General features: G+C 52.4%; 1 protein-coding gene across 1 annotated transcript; it reads right to left on the bottom strand.

Moving 5' to 3' along the window:
• Positions 1-3,485: 3,485 nt before the first annotated feature.
• Positions 3,486-20,419, bottom strand: TTF1 (transcription termination factor 1; the record flags this gene model as incomplete). Its single annotated transcript, XM_084236294.1, has 10 exons — positions 3,486-3,667; positions 4,435-4,520; positions 8,700-8,765; positions 9,772-9,861; positions 11,547-11,781; positions 12,743-12,873; positions 14,708-14,786; positions 16,008-16,193; positions 17,017-17,243; positions 19,392-20,419. The coding sequence occupies 10 exons, from the start codon at positions 20,417-20,419 to the stop codon at positions 3,486-3,488; spliced, it is 2,310 nt and encodes a 769-aa protein (XP_084092420.1).
• Positions 20,420-20,909: the final 490 nt, after the last annotated feature.

Genomic DNA, 20,909 nt, shown 5'->3' with positions numbered 1-20,909 from the left:
TGAGGGGAGCAGCGGGCGAGACAGGAGAGGTCTGCTTCGCCATGTGGGATTCTCGCTGGCTGGCCAGGATCGAACCCACACTGCTGAGACCACAGACAGCTTCACAGTGCCAGTGTGGTGCTCAACTGCCTGCGCCACCAGGGAGGCCCCTCATCAACACTTCCGTTGTCTCTTACATTCCAGCCATTCTGGTGGGTTAAATGTACACACCACTGTCTTCTCTGAGAACTAGTGATGTGGAACATCTGTTCAGGTCTTCCATGGGAATTAACATACCTTCTTTGTGGACCGTCTGCCTGAGTCGTCTGACCAATTTTTTTCTACAGATTAAATTTTTTTGAGAGAAGTTTTGGGCTCACAACAAAATTGAGAGGAAGATACAGAGATTCCCCAGTTCCCCCATTTACCCCATTATCAACCCCACACCAGAGGAGTAATTTGTTTTAACTGATGAACCTACGCTGACGTGTCATTATCTAGAGTCCACGGCGTGCCTGAGACTGCGCTCACAGCACTGTGCTTTCTGTGGGTTTGGACAGAAGTATAATATGTAGCCACCATCATAACATCCAGAGTTCCTCCGGTGCCCGAAGCCCTCCATGCTCGTCTGTTCATTCCATCCAGTCCTACCTTGACCACCCTGATCTTCTTAACCATTTCCATAGTTTCGTGTTTCCCAAAATGTCATGTGTTTGAAATCACAGCTATGTTGCCTTTCTCCTGTGGTATCTCCGAGGAGTCGTATACAGTCACATTGCTTAAAAACAGGGAATGACATTCCCAGAAATGCCCAGGAACCGGTCACAATGCAGTTGACTGTTTAAAACAAGCTGCTTCTCAGCCACACTCCCGGGGACACAGGCATTCCCTTCCTCTCTTCCTCGTCGCACACCGGCTCAGCTCTTCCTCTCCCACTTTCTCCCAAGTCTCCCCTGCCCTCTCTCTAAATCGGGGTTGTCCATTTTGTGGCCTCAACTTTCCCATTCATGGAGCTAAACAAATCTATCTCTACGGTGCCTTTTGCTTCTGTCCATCCCCCTCAGTTGCACTCAGCCCTGCAAAACTGCACTCCCCAACCTACCCCAGTCCCCTTGCAACCTGCTTCTCTCCTGGACCTGTTTTGATAAACAGCCTGCCCTGCCCTTTGTTTTTTCCTTCAAAATTCTATGCTAAAGGGGTGGATGGTAAAATTGTCTGGCAGACTTTCCCCCCAGCGGCATGAGCCATATAGAAGTTACAAAAACAGAACTTTGACAAAGTACATTGTTACGCCCCGCCTGTGTGTGCATGGCTTCCTTACAGCTCAGTCACCTCTTCCCCTCCCACCCTCCCAGGTGGGAACTAAACCCCGGCTTGAGAGGAGTCCAGAGCAGGAGCCTGGTCCTACTTTCCTGGCCACAGTGGCTGCGCTGAGCTGTTGAGTTGGGCTCGCGCCCTAATGTGGCATCAGGAGACCAAAAGTCAGGACTTAAGAGCCGTGGGAAGAGTCCCTTTTTGCCCTCTGAATGGGGGAGACGACAGCTGAAATGCGTGGCCCTAGGAGGGTGTCCCTTGAGGCCAACAGACCCCCTTGTAATGGACTCTGGAGAGGGGAGAGCAGAGATGCAGCCAAATTGCAGCCGAATCACAGCCGTGCCGACCGCGCGAGCACCGCGGAGCTCAGGTCCCGGCGTCTGATTTCCTGGGCCGCAGAAACCTGGCGTTCCCGCCGGCCAGCGAGCCCGGCAAGAGAAGCACCGCCTCCATGTGGGGTGTATTTCCTCCCATACATTTTAATGCATGTCTAGACACAATCAATTTCCTTTATTTTTTTTACTTATACAAATCAAGAAAATATATCTCTTCTGAAACAACTGTTTCATTGATAATACTGTTTCCCAAATCCATCGCTGCAATTTCTAGTCAATGCATTCATAGCCCACCCAAGAAATATACAATTTAACAAGTTCACCATTAAGAAATTTATAAATTTCCTATTTACATTTTTTCCTATTTTTCATATTATAAAAATGGGGCCCCCGCCTGGTCATTCTTACTCACTAGCTCAATCACTTCTGTAGGTTTCCAGTAAAATTACTGGATCACAGAATATGTACAGTATGAAGCTTTGATGTGCTTTACCAGATTGTCTTCCTAGAGGAACATACAATTTACATGCCCGTTAGCAGGGAGGCCGGCACACCTGACGTCTAGGAGGAGGTAACTACAGGTTCAGGGAAACACCCATCGAGTGTCTGCGTGTGTATCTGCACAGTGCCGCTGCAGGGGCTGGGGGCACCCCCGTGCCTAAGCGTGCTTCTCAGAGTTCTCTCCAGTGGGGGCAGGTACGGGGAGATGCCCGGCTTGGCACTAAGCACAACACATGCATGACACCACAGGAACGTCTCAGAGCACGGCCTCTGCGTGCTCCCCTCCACAGCTGCGGCTGGAAGCCCGGATACTTTATTTCCCTCACCAACAGCAGGGTCTGGCAAGGGCCCCCACCCTGGGGAGGAACTGGTGAGAACTACAAGGCAGGAGGGGCAGAAGCTGCTGTGTCCCAAGGCGAAATAGGTTCCTGCTGAGGGTGTGTGGCAGAGAAGGGTCGGGAGCACAGGCCTGTCCAAGGGTTTGCAGGCCGTGAGGGGCTGGGGGCGCAGCGGCTGCCCCTTGCCTCCCCATCACTGGGCAATCCACCCTTCCTCTTCCATCCTGTTGATCAGTTTTGCAGCCCACAGCCCCTATACTGAATCCCTGTGTGAAATCTCAGGGTGGTTTTATCTGACCGATGAACTGGCCCAATGTGAAAATTATTCTGGAAATTCCACTAGGTGTGAGCTGTGCCCAGAGCCCACACGGCACCTTTCCCAAGACAAAAACAGCCAAACAAGAGGAGAGACTGCTGGCTTGGGTTGGATTTCCCAGCGGAACAGCAGGTGAAGCCAGTGACTGGCTCTGACAGGGCGTCCTGGGTGAAGCCACGTAGCCCTCAACGTGACCAGACACACACGGTGGTGGGCCAGACACACCGGTGGTCCCTTGTAGCGAGAGAGGACCCAGGCCCACAGTTCCCACCCAGCACCGTAAGACGTACACACCCTGAGCACACACACGCACACATGCACACACAGGGAAAAAGCAGAAGTGCGTGCATTCCTGAAGCCATCACGCTCCCGGTCTTCAGTCCACTCACAGCTGAGCCACGTGCTGACACGTCCCCGGGGTGTCCCCACCCCCTGCTACAGTCATCGGGGACTGGGATACTCGTTTTACAAAACCACTAGCGGCTGACGATTTTCAGTCTAATGGCCCTGAAATTTAAATCAGCACAAGGGCTCCTCTTTCAGTCACACTTGCTATGAATATATTAATTTTTAATGTCCCGCGCCACAGGCTATCATTCTCATGCCCTCCCGCTGGCCACCGTGAACGGACATGGGCACCGACAGCTCTCGGGCACACAGCCAGGCGCCGGAGAGCCCAGGACGGCGGAGGCGGCCGGCGCCCTAACCGTCCTGGCTGGCGTCCTCCCCCTCGCTGCTGTCGTCGCGGTGGAAGATGTCTCTGAACAGGAAGACCTGCCTGGGCACTGCGGGGGCCCGGACTTCAGTGCCCTTTCTCTCCATCGTCTTCTCTAACTTCTCCTTCAGCAAAGGGAGACTGGTCTCGTAAAGGTAGTCTATGATCTCTGAAGGAAAGAAATAGAGATTTAACCACACAGGCCTCTCCCCCAGGGTCAAAGGATGGAGGGCCCAGATCGAAACAAGGGACTGTCATTGTGATGACCGTTCTGACTAGCTTAGAGTCATTCATTCGACTCTCTCAAAACTCCTACGAGGTAGGCACATTTTGCCAATGAGGAAACCGCGGCATGAAGATACTGAGGGATACCCAAGGATCCGGAGTTAGTAGGGGTGAAGCCAGATTCAACCCCAGGACCTGGTGTTTGCTGACTGCAAAACCAATTTCATCACACACCGCAGGCCGGCGTCAGCCCATCAGCAGTTCCCAAATGCTGTGCCGGCAACTGCTCCGGGACCCCACCTGGAGAGCAGGTCTGTGCGGAGGCCCAGGTAGCTGTGCGGATGAGACTGGGCATTACATAGCTACGCTGTCCACACAAGGCTGTAGGGAAGGGATCGGCAGCTCACGCTCTTCCTGGAGCTGCATGAGTGTGCACGTGTCCCGTGAGCCTGTGCGTGAGCACGTGGGGTGGGTGGCAGCAGCGGCGGCACAAGCTGCACCCAGGCACCACGCCTTCTAGGCACCACCTCAGAGCACCCCGAGAGTCCTGCCACAGAGGGGCTCAAACTTGCCAGTGCTCACCACGTTAGGACTGAGGCTCCCAAAAGTGAAGCCGCTTGCCCAAAGTCACACGGCCAGCACGTGACGTGCTACGCGGCACTAACTGCTCGACTGCAACTGTCTGACTGCGCGCCTGCTGAGAACACTGACCTGGGAAAGTCTTCTTCTGCCAGAAGGGAACACACGTAGCTTTCAGCTTATAAAACTTACTTTGGACGTAAGATGGAGGAACGTCCCTTTGGAGAGAAAAGAGAGAGTCCGTGTGAAGGCTGACCGTTTCGGCACCAGGCACTCTGCGCGAGACCTCAGGGCGAGGAGTCCACAGAGAGAGCAGACCTCTTGCTCCTGACCATGAAGTCATCATGTCCAGAAATGCAAAATGAAAGTAAGGCGCGTGTGAGAAGCTACCATTTGTTTGGGTAAACACACAGAAGAAAGCGAGCAGGCCGAGACAGCTTCAAGCTGGGAGAGGATGTAAATGACCGGCGGGGAAGGCAGGCTACCCCCAGCTCACGTGCGGGCGCGCGGCTCGGTGCTGGCCCTGTCCGAGCGCGTCCCACACCGCCAGGAGCATCCTCTTTGGAGAGGAGGAAACTGAAGCACTTGTGCTGCCCAAGCGCTCACAGCTACGGGGTAGGGCTGGGACTTCACCTCGGGGTGGGGGCTGACTCCAGAGCCTACACCCTGAACCACCGTAGGATAAAGTTTGTGCTCGTACAATTCCAAGTTCCCTGATTATTTTATTTTGCAAAAAAAAGCAGGTGCTTGTGATGTTTTAGTGAATCGAGCACATCTTCAATCTACAGAATTCCAAGACAGAAAAACCACCACACCTGCAATGGTTTTTTAAAGTGAAAATTGTTAACTTGACTTTCTGGTAAGTTTTTCTTATTTTTTTATTTTTTATTTATTTATTTATTTTTTTATATAGAGGCATGTTTTCTTTCTTTTATTTGTTTTGTTTTTTTTTTGTTTATACACGCACTGGGTACAGTCAGAAGCGCGGGAGGGTGAGAGAATTCACGAGAGCCAGAGCGGGGAGCAGAGCAGGCAGAAGGACCGAAGCACACTGCTGAGGGGAGCAGCGGGCGGCAGGAGAGGTCTGCACGCCATGTGGGACCCTCCTCCGGTGGCCGGGGAGCAGCCGGGGATCGAACCGGAGCTGCAGAGGCCGCGGGCAGCTTCGCAACCCAGCGCTCAACCGCTGCGCCACCGGGGAGGCCCGGGTAAGTTTTTCTTAAATAAAAGCGAGATGCAGTTTCCAGAGTTAGCCTAGCAGTGACCATGACAGGCGTGAGTGCTTCTGCCGGGAGGTGTGTGGAAGGGAAGGCCCGACTGGACTCTTTCATGCTCTTTACCACAGGGGCCACCGCCTGACCACGGACCCTGTGCACGTGTCCAGCGCCCTCTCTCCCGGCCCCGTTATATCCCCACGCAAATGAGGGAAAAGGGCTGAGCCACCTCAGAGCACAAGCTGTTTGCTGACGGATGAACTGCACTGCGTGGGATCCCAGCATCTAACACCATGTCCTGAGGCGTCCACCCTTTCCCTCCCCTCTTCCCACAATGCAATGGGCCCAGGAGAGGCTCTGCAGACCCAGGCTCATGTGGACATTTAACAAGAAATGGGCATCACACTCACTAGCTGCGCTCTATCAATTCTGCCGAAACCCAAAACGGAGATTTTGAAGAAACAGAACTTTTAATCTAATGACTTTTCACTGTTTTGTTTATTTATTGACTGAGCTATTTATTTTTAAATAGCTAAACAATTTTTACAATAATTACATGTTTGATAGAGTTTTACACGTGGTTGCACTAAATTAAAACCCATGAAAATTCTATCTGTTCTATTTTCCTTTTCTTGAGGTGACGTGGGTTCGCAACCCTGCATGTGTTTCAGGGGAAGAGATCACACCTCCTCAGGTGCATGTCACCCCATTACACCCCTTTTCACTCTCTTTAGTCTGTTACTAAACTTGGATAATGTACTATTTTGAGCAGTATTTCACTAGCTGACATAATCTCTAAATCTTAATCAGAACAATTCACTTTTAAATATATTGTTTTGGTTAAAATCATTAAAAACCCACAAACTGGACCTCCCTGGTGGCGCAAGGGGTTAAGATGCAACCTATGAAGATGTCTGTAGCCAATGCAGCACGAGATCGATCCCTGGCCAGGGAGCTACCCACAGGGCGCAGCAGACCTCTCCTGTCTCCCCGCTGCTCCCCTCAGCAGTGGATTTCATTCAGTCAGTCTGCCTGTTCTGTTCCCCGCTCTGTCTCTGGTGAATCCTCTCACCCCCCCCCACACCCCTGGCCTACACCCCAGTTCTTAAACAAATCTTAAAAAAAAAAAAAACCCCACAAACTATATAGACATTTATTGGTCGAATTGGATTTTTGGTGAGGGCTTGCAAGGCACCATGGGCAGGGAGGGCTCCGTTGACAAGAGTACACCTCAAGATGGGAGATGACAGGGTGCAAAGCAGGGCCTCCCTCCTTGTAGGGTAAGGTAAAAAGCATCAGGCTTTTCTGCCCCTCCCACCATTAGGATAGATGAGGGAACTCTGTGGTCCCGAATGCATGCCTGATGGCGGGCACCTGGAGTAGGGTGTGGGCATAGGTAGATGGGATTCACCTGGGCTGAGACTGCGCTTTTAAGGGTGTCATCATGGGGACGCCAGCAGAGAGCAGAGAACAGAACTACCAGAATCAAGAGGGAAGAAGAATGAACCAGAGCAGAACCACGAGAGAAGCAGAGAAGCAGAGAGAAGCCCGGAGAGTCCAGAAAGAGTGGAGACTTGCTGGGGGCTGGGAGGCCTGCCAGCACCCCTGCCTGCTGCTGTACCTGGTAAATCCCAATAAAAGCCTGAAAAGCCACTGAGGGCTCCAGGACTCTTCCCCCTTTACCCCGTCTGCTCGGGTCATAGAAAACCTGCTCCGTGTCTCCCTGCCCCTTACACTCCTCCACACCCTGGATCCCTGACATTGACCAGTGGGTGTCCCCTACCCCCCTCAGGTGAGCTGGAAAAGAATGAGTTTAGAATCATGGCAGGTGTCTGTAATTCCAGGCAGGGCTTGGCACTAAAAGGTTCCAACTTTCCAAATTAAAGAAACAAAAAGACTGATTGTTCTTTGTTCTTTGGCCACAACCCCCAGCTATATATAACCAACCCCAGAACCAGTTTTAAACCCTTCCTAATGGTTCAATCACAGCTCCACGCCAGACCCAGCTTCTGACTGTCAGTCGGCTACAGCAGTCCCCCCATGGTCCTCCCCCTAAAACTAAGGGCCAAACAATCCCCCGCACCCCCATTTCCAGAAGCCCACCAATCCCTGAACTCCACAGTTCTCAACAGCTAGTGATCTGTTTGGAGGGACTATGTCTTGCAGAGCAGTGCCCCTGGCTGAGCTCAGACCCGGCCTGTCCCCTGCATGAGGACCCGTGCAGTGAGGGACGCAGAGAGGGGACGACAGCTCGGGGGTGGAAAGCTGTCTCACACCTCAGAGGGAAATGCAACAGCCTGCTGGAGGTTCAAGGCCTGTAGGGTAAGGTAAAAAAAATATCAGCTTTTCTGTCCTCCCACCATTAGGATTGATGATGGAATCCTGAAGTCCTGAATGCATGCCTGATGGCCGGCGCACCTGCAGTGGGGTGTGGGCACACGTAGGTGGGTTCACCTGGGCTGAGACTGGGCCTATATGGGCGGCGTCACGGGTACTCCAGAAGACTGGAAGGAGAACGAAAGAGCAAAAGAGAACAGCAGAAGCAGGAGAGAACAAGGCCACGAGAGAACACCGGAGGGCCCACGAAGAGTGAAGATTCACTGAGGGCTGGGAGGCCTGCCAGCCTCCCGACTCCCCAGCACCCCTGCCTGCTGTGTACCTGGGGAAATCCCAATAAAAGCCTGCAAAAAGCCACCGAGAGCTCCAGGACTCTCTTTTCCTTTACCCTGTCCGCTCCGGTAATAGAACTTGCCCTGTGCCCTTCCTGCCGCTACAATGCCATATCCTCAGAGCCTAGAAAATGCCCTGGTGCTCATATTCGGGAGAAGTGTCATCCTGGGCCTTTGGTTTTCCAGAACGTCTGTTAAAGTCTACGTCCTCGGAAAACGTACTCCCTCAGACTAAAGCCAAGAAGCTGCAATCTCACCGCCTCAACACAATGCTCCCTACACTGGGACGCTGAAGCAGGTGGGTGGGCCACAGCGGCACGTGCTTCCTAACAGCGGGAATCACAAAACACTTCCGGGGAGATGACCTACATGGCACTAAAAACAGTCAAGAGACTGAAGAGGAGAGACACGTGCCATGAATGCCCACGACATCCGGCAGGCAGGCAGGCAGGCAGGCATTCACGGTATCATTTCTCCTCTTTTAACTGGCTTAATCATAAACAGACGGCCTTACCCGATGGTACTGGCAAGATCTTCCCAGTCCACTTCATTAGCGTCTTCCACATTTATTTCATATAACCTGTGAGGAAACAAGTAATTTTCAAGCACAAGTTGGTGTGCTGGAACCTTCGTGCACTCCACCCCTGTTCAGTTACACAGCGGGCCTGTCAGCCCAAGGTCACTGAGTTAGTAAGCTCCAGGCTGAACAGCCACCTCTCCTCCCGAGCCTGCAGATCTCCCACAGAACCAGGCTGCTTGCTTAGAGGAAAGCGCATGCTCCCCATTCATGGCGGACGTGGCAATAGCACACGTTAAGACACTGCTAAGAACTTGGCAACCACTAATCATTTACCCTCGACACCCCTGAGGTGGGGGGTGGCCGCCAATCTGCAGACAGGGAGATAAGGGTCCCAGTCATGGACTCGGCTTCACGACTACAGGGTGCACCACCACTAGGGCCCGCCTGCCTGACTCAGGACCTGCGACTCGGGCTGCGAGCCCGCAGCGTCTCTCTGGAAGAAGCATAAAGGTGGAGCAGGCCGGCCAGGCCAGGCTGGTGACTCAGGAAGCACCCGGATGCGCTGAGAGCAGGGTTCATGACAGGGGGCGGGAGGCTAGAGCTGGGCAGGGGCCTGGTCCAAAGGGTGCTTCTGTTCTCTGCGCTACATATCTGACATGCGCAAGGGAGCCTAGGTCCCATCCCTCAGTGGGAGGACTCTGCAGTGACCGTAACGCAAACACAAAACTGAAGCAAAGCAACCATGACAGCAGAGTGTGCACGTAAGAGCAGGAGGCGTGGCCTGACTTATTCACCTCCATTCTCCAATGGACAGAAAAAACTTCTCTCTGCACAGAAGCCTTCAACAACACAGCACATTTCGCAAGCATTAATTCCTCTCTCAACACCACTCAGAGGTACGGCTTACTCATTTCAGATGAATAAGTCAAAACCTAGAACACCAGAGCATGCCCCGGGCACGCACGCAGCAAGTGGTGGGATAGGGCCAGAGCCGTGGCAACAGTGGCAGAAGCTGCCGCGTGGCCAGAGGGAAAAAGCAGCCCGAGTAGCCCGGCGGCTTCCGTACCTTTCGATCAGGTTAATCTTGGCCTGCAGGGCATTAACGCCACGGTACACGTCGTGGCCTTTCGTCATCCTCTTGGTTAGAATTTCAGTCCTAGATCAAAAGAAAGAAAAGAAAAGAAAGAAAAACGGGTTTACCTTCAAGGGTTTCCATAAAGATTTTCTGTATTTTTCTCATCTGAATTTCCCTCATTCAGAATCACTCTCTGTGTGTGTGTATAAAACTGGGGTACAGGCCAGAGGTGTGGGGGGTGAGAGCGTTCACCAGAGACAGGGTGGGGAGCAGAACAGGCAGACTGACCGAAACACACTGCTGAGGGGAGCACTGGGGAGACAGGAGGTCTGCTGCGCCACGTGGGCCGGCCGGGATGGAACTCAGGCCGAAGCAGTAATAATACTGAGACTTAACTCCTAGGCCGCCAGGGAGGCCCCTCACTTTCTAACTTTTGCAACTCATGCCAGCTAACGCCAACACCACGGACTTACCTAGGAAGAAGTGGGAAAGGTTGAATAAAATGATAGAAAGTTGATGGGGACTGAAGCTGGATGGTGGGTACAAGGAGCTCAACACTGGTGTGTTAGCAGATTTCCATAACAAATTTTTAAAAGGAGGGCAGAAAAAGAATCAGCCTATTAGCAGATGCTGAAGAAAGGACACCATGGAAGCTCCACTTGTTTCTGATCAGTTTAAAAAAGCAGACAATGTTGCTCTTATTCCCACAAACAGTGGCTGGAAGTCGATTTAACAGACAAGTAAATGTTGAATGATTCCGCTAGTGCCCAATTAATGGCTGAAGGAAAGGGGTCCCTGAAGGGCCGAAGGAAAGTACCCGCCTAACGAAAGATAGCTCAAAAGCACTCGTCTTGAATAGTAAAATCTGTCATACCCTGATGGCTCCCTGGTCGGAGCCTGGCTGCTGGCTCCACGGGTGGTCGATTAGACTTGTTTATTGTTTTTTTTTTTTTTTTGAAGAAAATCACTTTAGTCTGAATGACTCACAAACAATAACCCCCCACAGAGCAGGTTTCAGGAAGCCACAAACACTGCTGCCCCTCCCCAAACTCAGTAGCACCTCAGTGGACATTCATAGGGTAAGGATGCTATTAGCGATAGATTTAACTTTGTATCTCACTATCAATCGTCATTTTTATGCTCAATTAACTTGGTGCTGAGACGCTCACATTGAACTTCTTGACGAGGCTGATCTGTCAGCACAGCTGCGGTTTCAGCACTGAGCTGCAACACTCCAAAGCCTGAGGCCCCCCGGTTCCAGGAACGGGGACACTCCCAACACTGCTTCATCCGGTGGGCCAGATTGCTGGCACTGCTCGGTGGCAGCTGGGGACCCCGAGGCTCCTGGGAAGGGGCGTCAAGCCGCGAGGACTCCGCACCACTTCCTGCAGGCAGCCCTGTGAGGGCATGACCTGTCGTGTGCCCAAGAGCAGAGCCCACGGCCTGCCACCTGCAGCAAACAGATGGCTGCCTTGTGTGACCGAAGACTTAGAAAGGGATAGAATGGAGAGACCAGGGGTCAACACTCAGTATTAAACAAGTTCAAGTTGCTCGTGAGGAAGTCACAACAAATCAGGGCTAGTTCTATGCTAAGTGAAATCGGCCAGGGGTGACTCATGGGGCGGGAGCCTTGGACTAGAGGTGACCTTCCTGGGGGGACGCTCTCCACTTGTCAGAGTGGAGTCTCACCAACCGACCCACCCTGCACACTGCCTCGAGAGAGACACTGTCAGGGTCAAAATGGCGTAAGAAGCCTTAGGACTTACCACTTACTTTTACACTGCATCCAGTTCCTCGTTTCTACTTTGGCTTCTACTTCTACCCAGGAGATGCCCTTGTAGAGTTTCTCCCGAACAATGGACAGGCAACCTTCGGTATTTTCCTGAAGTTTAGAATCCACCTCTTTTAACTCCTGGGGAGACATTTTCTTCAGAATCACTTCTTCAACGGCCTTGATTAGTTTCTGGGTTTCCGCCTTACTCCAAGGACCATGATTTCTTTCTGTGGACATAAAGCAAGTTCTTTCAAACAGAACATTAAAAACAAACTGGTACGGAGAACACATGCGCCATGTGGCGTTCGTCCAAACCCACAGGCCGTACAGGCCCAAGCGTGAGCACTGAGGCTAAAGCTCTGGACTTTGGGGGAATTCTCACATGTCAGGGTAGGTTCCTGGATGGTGACAGAGGTGGGGGGGTGGTGGGGGTTACGCCTGTGTGGGGGCAGATGGGGAATCTCTGTACCTTCTAAATTTTGCAGAGAACCTAAAACTGCTCTAGAAAAATAGTCTGAACACTTTCCAGATGAATATGGGCAACAACTTAACTATGTAAACACAACTATCAGTCACATGCAAACGGAAGTGGCCCCACAAAGGAAATGTGTGTATCTGGGTTTGTTTTTCAGCTTCACAAGCACAAAAGCCGTCCCTCCTGTTTCTGAGACTAACGCATTCTGGCAAAAGATGTGGGGCGCCCAAATATGTAACATACACAAATGACACTGATGTCACGTATGCGACCCCCCACCTGGCTTTCCGAGCATGAAGCTAACAGCCGCCACGACACCAACACGGTACCTGGTGGGAGACCCTGAGAATTTCTGCAGCCCCTCCTCTGCGGGGGTGCAGTTCACCCCTCTTCTCTATAGAGCTCACAGTCCTGGAACCAGCAGCCTGTACCTATCTTTGGCTTGGCTCACCGAGTGCTGAGCCCCCCTCAACCCAACCTACCATCTTTTTGGAAATTGGATATCTGGAAATACCCAAATTTTGAAAATGTGGGTATTTCAAAATTAAGAAATTTCCAAGAAAAAAAATCTAGACTGCACAAAATTTTTAGAAGTCCTGATTTTTGCCTTAAGTCCTGGGAAAACTGGCCACGCCGAGTACCAGGGGCTGGGGCTGTGGCTATGGCCGAGACCCACGTGCTCCTGGGTGTGGGCACCAGAGACCACCGCTTACCACTGCTGATCTGGGAGAACTTCAGGGCCACCGAGAGGCTACTTCGAGCCACCATCTCACCAATCTTCTTCCAGTCATTTCCGTGGAGGGAGTGGTAGATCTTCAACTTCTCGGTTTCTCCTTTACTATACCTGCGCGGGAGGGAAAGCATGTCAAGGCGCTGGATTCGTCACAGGCTGAACCCGGCCGTGCTCTCCTTGCATGAGCCACAGCTGTGGGGAAAAGCGGAGGGGGCGGGGCAGAACGACAGGTCGTCACCCATGACCCATGGGTTGTCACCCATGACCAGCGCGTCCATGTCAACGACGGTCACCCCGCAGCCCCATTGCTGCTGCCCAGGCACTGGTTAAACCTGGGTCAGAGCCATGAGGCAGATGGCGTTACCTCCCCATCCAAACCCTAAAGGCGTCACACTTCACACAGCAACACACACAATCCATAATGTGCCTCCAGGCCGGGTCCCCTCTCCTCAGCCCCGTTCTGGCTTCAGCGCTCACTGCAGAGCGGCTGGTACCTGGAGCTCCTCAGGCCCTTCAGACTCAGCTTCAATGGTGCCTGCTTCCCTGACAAGCTGAGCTCACAGGCGCCCGAGAAGCACCCTGCTCCCTGCACTCACTTGCACCCCTCACCACTGTGTACGTGCGGGGCCCGTGATCTGTCTCATCCTCCAGACCAGCACAGCCCAGCAGAAACATGAGCCCCTGCACCTGACACTTACTGGTGGTCACGTGAAAACAAATTTTAATGAACGGATCAAGTAATACAGTTTATTGAACTAAAAAAAGCTGAAAAACGCCATCACCTCTCCAGGAGCTGATACCCAGAGGCATGAGGAGGGTTTCCACACCCCAATGCTCACACCAATCCTTTAAGCACACATGTGCCTCAGCCCTTCGCAACCTGGATGACGCTGCCCTCGGCGGACAGGAGGCTGGGGCCACCCTCGTGGGCAGCATGGCTGGGGGCCTGGCAGGGACAGGAGCGGGGTGTGCAACACCACGGCACCCACAATGCTTGCCCGACAGCAGGCATCCTATAAATATGTGACAAGTGGCTTGACACAACTACGCAGTAACTACCTAAGGAGTTGAAGGGGCACACATTTTCCATAAAAACAAGTATCACAGAGAAGAACTGAAAAGCACACTGGAACATTGTGCATGGATTTGAGATTAGATACCTCAATGTTCAAGTGAGGAAAGAGCCCTCTAAGCCATGCTACCACCTGCTGAGTGAGGAAGCGGGGGCTGATGTCCCCACAAAGGCAACACCCATGGAGTCCCAGAAAGGCTGACAAGTGTGGTCCAGGACGGCTTTGGGACAGCAAGGCGTTAGTGCTTCCAGAAACGGGGCCAGAGCAGAGGCTACTGCTAGGCCGCCTGTGCCTCATCCGGAGCTGGGCCCAGGTCTGATTCCCTACGGGGCATGCCCGGTTCCCAGATGCCTACGGGAAGTTGTTCTTTTTCCAGGCCAAACAATACCACTTCTCAGAGTCTTCTCAGACCCCTGTTGGGGGTCCTCCGTTGCAGAAGCCCCTCTGGAACAGCCTGTTCTGTGCTGGCTCTTACTACCTCAGGCTGAAAGGACCGCAGCGCCTGAGCCTGGCCCCTGTGGGGGGCACTGCTGGTTCTGGCTTGGCTTGCCTTGGCGTTTTCAGCTTCCTTGTTGCCATTTCAGGGGACTTTTTTGGAAGTTGGAATATGGAAGGCATTAAAGGGGAAAAAAGCAAAAAAAAAAAAAAAAAAAAAGTCAAGCTTTCTTGTAGTTTCTTTCTGGAGGTAAACAGGGTCTCTCTGAGGTTAAGAAAGTAACACCAAGGTTCCCTTAGAGCAACAAAACCCCCTCTGCTTTCACACAACAACGTTCATTGTCTGAACTTGCAATCTGATGCGGAGGTTTCCATTTAGAGCAGCAGCAAAGGCCAGAGAGATGCACTGGCCCCCGGCGCTCAGGATGGTTTCTTACCTGCCTTTGTAATTATTGACATCGAACATCTTCTTTGCTCGATAGTAAACGAGTTTCCAGGGCCGGGCAATGCCCTTACCTAAAGTCAGAAGGAAGAGTCAGAGGGGCGCGGAGACCACGGCACCCAGTGGCGTCAGGGTCACAAAGGAAGCCGGCACGCTGCCCCCTCAAGAACACCAACTGCCCTAGACCTGCAGGTGGCTGGGGCGCCATGTGCCCTGCAGAAAGCCGTCCTGTACAAAATCCCCAGTTTCTCTGCAGATATCTGTGCTTAGTACAGAGACCAGCTTCTGGTCTACTAAATTTGCATATTGGCAAAGTAATTTTCAAATGAAAGGGAAGGCATGTCAGGGTGGAGACAGATGACAGTCATCCTCGGAAGAGACAGAAACGCTCCAAACACACACACACCTTCTGTGCTTTCCCGCCCACAGGGGAAGCGCCCTCTTGAGGGGCTCACTGCCACTCCCCCTGTGCATCCCACAGGACACCCGTGAAATCCTTTTCTTGGAATCCAGTCCAGTCCATGAGCCTCCTAGCATTCCAGGCATCATCTCCAGGAGGGCTCAGGCTGCACAGCACAGATCCCCCAAAGCATGGAGACTGCAGGGGCCCCGGGGCCTGCTCCTGCAGCACAGGTACAAAACCCAGGATGAGGAGCAGGAGGACAGGCCTAGGTCATGATTATGACCAAGCAAGAAATGAAAGAAGGGCCTCCCTGGTGGCGCAGTGATTGAGCGCTGGGTTGCGAAGCTGCCCGCAGCTTCTGCGGCGCCGGTTCGATCCCCGGCTGCTCCCCGGACACTGGAGGAGGGTCCCGCATGGCACGCAGACCTCTCCTGCTGCCCGCTGCTCCCCTCAGCAGTGTCCTTCGGTCCTTCTGCCTGCTCTGCTCCCCGCTCTGGCTCTGGTGAATTCTCTCACCCTCCCAAGCTTCTGACTGTACCCAGTGCTCGTATAAATAAATAAATAAATAGATAGATAGATAGATAAATAAATAAATAAATAAATAAATAAATAAATAAATAAAAAGCAAGCTTAAAAAAAAAAAATGAATGAGGCAACCAAGATGTTGCTTATTTCATTTTGCATAAAGACCTTACAGCACCATGTGCAGAGACAGGCACATGTTTCAAATCCCCCAGCGCGCCGGCGGGGGTACAGGCGCTCTCAGCGCCACACCAGCACAGCCACAGTTCCAGAGTAGTGCGGGGCCAGGCGATGCGTGGGGCTCGCCCCAGGGCGTCTCCCTGAAGGCTGGGAAGCAGTGCAAGGTGGACAGTCAGGGTTCTAAACTTACCAATGTGCACCCGGAAGGCGTATTTCCTCTTTAAATCGGTGATGATGGACTTCTCCTCCGGGTATCTGTCTGTGTACAGCAGCTTGTCCGCATTCTCAATTCCTGTTAGGGACAGGAACTCTTGCACGTTTTGTTCTAACTGCTTATTTTCCTTTGCAGAAAACTTGCCAAATTTAATAGCAACACCTAGGATATTTCAGGGGGGAGAAAGAATATTATGAAAAAGCAAATCCACACTTGGCCTGCAGCCGTCAGCACAGAACAGTCGTGGCGCGAGAGCGTCCCTGCCCTGGCGTAGCCCTGCAATCCCTGCTGTGGGGCCGGTGTCTCCTGATCTCAGCTCCAGTCACGCCGCTTATCCCAAAGCCTTCCCTGGTCATCCTGTCCCAAGGTGGCCTTCCTGTGCCACCAGCCTCTTTTGAAAACAGTGTTTTTTAATATTAAAAAGTAACATACACTTGGGCCTCCCTGGTGGCGCAGTGCTTGAACGCTGGTTGCGAAGCTGCCCACAGCCTCTGCAGCGCCGGTTTGATCCCCAGCCACTGGGTGAGGGTCCCACATGGCGCGCAGACCTCTCCTGCCGCCCGCTGCTCCCCTCAGCAGTGTCCTTCGGTCCTTCTGCCTGCTCTGCTCCCCGCTCTGACTCTGGTGAATTCTCTCACCCTCCCGCGTTTCTGACTGACACCCAGTGCTTGTATAAATAAATAAATCTTAAAAAAAAAAAAAAAAGGTATACTTGTTCAAAATTCAAACGTCGTGATCGGCAAGAGCTGCGGGTGCGGACGGGCCAGCAGGCACACGGAGGCCCCGCACCTGCTCCGTGCACGGATAGAACTTTACATTCTTTGCTCTGTCTATCCCCGAGCGCCTCCACTGCGTGACAGATTCACAAGAGATATTTTAAAATATCTCTTATGAACTACATGCTCATGAAACTTTCAACACAGAATATACAAACAGCTCGTTCTAGAAATACTGCCCTAGACCTGTATTTTTCTCACTTGCTCACCCTGTGCTTTAAATTCTTTAAAGCGTCCCAAGTCATCCCGATACATGCGCTTAATGGTAGTGGCGGCCCGCTCCTTGATGTCGGGGATGAACTCTTGGAGCTGCTTCGTGGCGGAGTCCAAATCCACGTCTATGCCATCGGAGGCTCTTGACTCTTCAGAGGAGTATTTTGTTTCAGAACCTTTAGCTGATTCCAAAGTGTTTTCTTCTTCCTCCACAGGTTCTAAGCTGGGGGGGTGGGGGGAGAGTTAATGATCATCTCACCTGCCCTAAGAGCCCCCGAAATTCTTACCCTCACTCAGACTGCACCGCATTAAAGCTCACAGGCAGCTGCAGGTGACTCAGTCTGAGGGCTTCAGTCTCCTGAACTGGACTAACATGGATCTGCCTCAGGTCACTGCTGCACCTCCCCCTGCAGTGACCTTTAGGGCTAACCGTCCCTAGGTCCGGCTGGGCAACCAGCGCGCAGGGGGAGAACAGCAAAACACCCTGAAGCAGGGTAAGTACAGCGAAGTTCCCTGAAAAGACAGAAGCTTATCAAAAGATAAGGACCACCAGGAACCACTACAAGAATGCTAAAAAAACCTTATCCCGTCTTTCTAGAACTACAAACTTTAATCCCTTATTGTCTTTCTAAACTTCCTTCTTTCTTCTATAAAGGTCATTGCTTGTTAATTAAAAAATCATATGAAATCCTTAAAACAAGGCTGACTCCAATGAAACATTACTAAACCCTGTAATAATTAAAATATAGTTTAGGTAAAAAAGTAGTTAATAAAAAATGCGATTATATAGTTTAAAAACAAAACTAATGGTCTATCTACTTAGGAATGAGGCTGAGTCCAGATGTAGATCACCTCCCTGTTGGGGATAGGCTGAGCCCATGAGCAAGCTGATTTCATTGATATTCATTCCTGTGCTTTTGGAAAACATATATATACTGGTCACAAACTCAAAGAAAATTACACTCAGATTTTCACTCTTGAAGTGTGTCTGTTTGTCATTTCTTTCACCGACGCCCTGACCACCCTGCACGCTTCTCTCAACCCTGAGGTGGCCTCATCGTCTACTGCTGTGCTGGTCCGCGGCAGGTCACGAGAAGGCAAGTGGGGACCTCAGCCCTATTTCCGCCGGGAGTTCCTCCTGACAGTACAGTCTCTTGCCTTCTTGTTGATACCGGCTTCTAAATAAGCCAATGGCTGGTGGCCTATTGAGACCCCAGACACCTCTCTCGTCTCCGGAAATGCTCCAATGAGTGAAACTTTGTAACACAATGGTTATCATTACATAAACATTCAGGGGTTACACGGTTGCAGTTCTTTTGGCTGCAGTTAATAATGGCTACTTTGTCCCCCTTTGCTTAGTTTTCTGTGTCTTTATCACTAATTCATCCCCAAACTCTGACCCTTCCCTCAGCATGCTCAAGCACATCTGCGACCGCTTAGATGGGACACAGGGGCAAAACCACCGTGCGCACCTGTGTGACAAAGGGCCGACAGCTCTGAGAGGGCCAAGGCCCAACACAAACCCACAGCTGAGATGACTGTCCCCTCATGCTCTGTGCTCTGAAAATGCCCCTGGTGAGACCGCACAGGGGATGACGTGAGGGGGGCCCGGCTGTTAGCAACATTCCCTAAATGGGGACCTCTCTCATTGAACTGCATGCAACTATTTTAACCAGGACAGCTTAACAACGTCTAAGAAAGGCACCGCGTGAAATGGGAAGAACCTCTGTCCCAAGTGCCGAACGGAGATAAAATGGTTTAAAAAATATGCCCTGTATGATGACACCAGTTAAGTCAGCTAAAGTCACTGGCAAGCCCCCTAATTTACATTCTGTCCCTGTCCTGTCACACTCCAGGTAATCTAATCCTTTTTTTTGATCTCTATGCAGAGAAAAACAAAGGTGCCTTTAGGGTCCTAGGATGCTTTTTTTAAAAATTAAATTTATTTATGCATACAAGAACTGGGGTGTAGGCCAGAGGTGCAAGGGGATGAGAGTATTCACCAGAGACAGAGTGGGGAACAGAACAGGCTGATCTACTAAAACACACTGCTGAGGGGAGCAGCGGGAGAGTCAGGAGAGGTCTGCTGCGCCATGTGGGTAGCTCCCTGGCTGGGTGGGGATCGAACTCATGCTGCAGAGGCTGTGGATTGCTTCATAGGGCGGTGCTTAACCAGGGAGGCCCCTAAGATGATTTTTAAAACTTATTCAGAGACTTTTAGACCAAAATGGCTCTTAGTGGGAATCTACGTGAGCCTCTTACTTACACACATGGGGGGGAGGCTGATGCTGGGGGCTCAGCACAGCCTGCACTGCCCCACAGGCTCCCCTCAAGGCGCGGGCGAGCAGTCTCCCACAACACTCCCACTCACCTCTGCGCCTCTTGCCAGCTGGCTGGGCTCTGCTCCTGTGGCCTGGGCTTCGCGCTCCCTCCAGGCTGGGCACCAGCACTGTGCCGTGGGTCCCAGGACGCGCCATCCCGGCTCTCTTCACCACCTGCTGCCAGGGTGCCCGCAATAGACCTCTGCTTCCTCTTCTTATGCTTTTTCTTTCGGCTTCTAGGTTCTCTCTTGCCTCCATCGGCCCCAGCCTCAGAGGCTGCTGGCGATCCTTCTGTGCACAGTCGCTCTAGGCTCTCAGGCCCGACCCCCATGTCACACTCCTGATTCTTTGGAATTTTTCTCTTTTTTTTCTTAGACTTGCTTTTCTTAGCAGACCCTGGCAATGATGCCATTTCACTTCCTGGACGCCCAGACAGCAGGGGTCCCTGCTGGGGTGATTCGCACCGGGGCAGGCCAAAGCTCCCATGTGCGCCAGCTTCGTAGGAGTCGACATTCCTCCGATGCTTTTTACGCTTTCTTGCTCTCACTTTATCACGCTGTTCTTCTGCCTCGTTCTTCTGTGACTCAGTAAGTGAAAGTTTGACCACCTTCGGCTCCTCTGCTGCCTTGAACTCCTTGCTCGCATCAATGTAAATCACATCCACATCCCTTCTCAAGCGCTGCCACACATTCTCTGTGTTTTCTTTATCCACCAGGACACAGGTCACGCCTGCTGCCTCGTCTACACCCACAACACTAGTTCTTCTCTTTTTCTTTTTTGAGGGCAGAGACGCGGCCTGCTCAGCCTCATCACAGGGCTCTGGGATTTTCAATGTGGGAGAAACGAGATCCTGGAAATTCTTCCTTTTTTTGTGACTCTTGGGTACGTGAGACTGCTCCTCTGCCAGGAGGGGGTCTCTGAAACTTTTGTGGGGGTGTCTGTGATGCCCTTCCTTGTGTACCGAATGCTTTTTCTTTTTCTTGGCAAAATCGGGAGTGCGGCCTTCCAGGAGGCTTGGTTCTCCTTCCATTTTATTCCTATTTGGCAAAAATGTCAATGACTTGCTATTGCAACGCATTTTAAACATTAGCCCTCAGAGGAAAAAAGCACCAGAAAGTAAGACGACAAGACAAGTGACAAGCCTGGGGCCATGGTCGTGAATTCTGTACTATTCCAGACGCCCGGAGGTCGCCAGGATTCCCTCTGGCGCGGCCACAGCAGGCCCAGCCAGCAGCAGGCACTACCAGCTCCGGGCGCCCAGCCCGGCCTCCCCTCGCCCTCCCAGCTCTGTGGACCACGCCGCCTTTTCTGCGGCTCCCGGCACAGGGCACAGGTCGGATCCTCTCCGGACGCCAGGTCTCCGCCCCCCGGGCCCCCCGGGGCCCCCCGACCCCGGCCCCCCGCCCCCCGGGCCCCCAGCCCATCCCCAGAGCGCGGCGGCAGGAGCTCTCCGGGCCCCCCGACCCCGGCCCCCCGGGCCCCCAGCCCATCCCCAGAGCGCGGCGGCAGGAGCTCTCCGGGCCCCCCGCCCCCCGAAGCCCCTGCCCATCCCCAGAGCGCGGCGGCAG

This window comes from Talpa europaea (assembly GCF_964194135.1).
Source record: "Talpa europaea genome assembly, chromosome: 7".
NCBI classification, from domain to species: Eukaryota; Metazoa; Chordata; class Mammalia; order Eulipotyphla; family Talpidae; genus Talpa; species Talpa europaea.
Note: the sequence above shows the minus strand (reverse complement) of the source record. Positions and strands in the feature narration are given on the sequence as shown.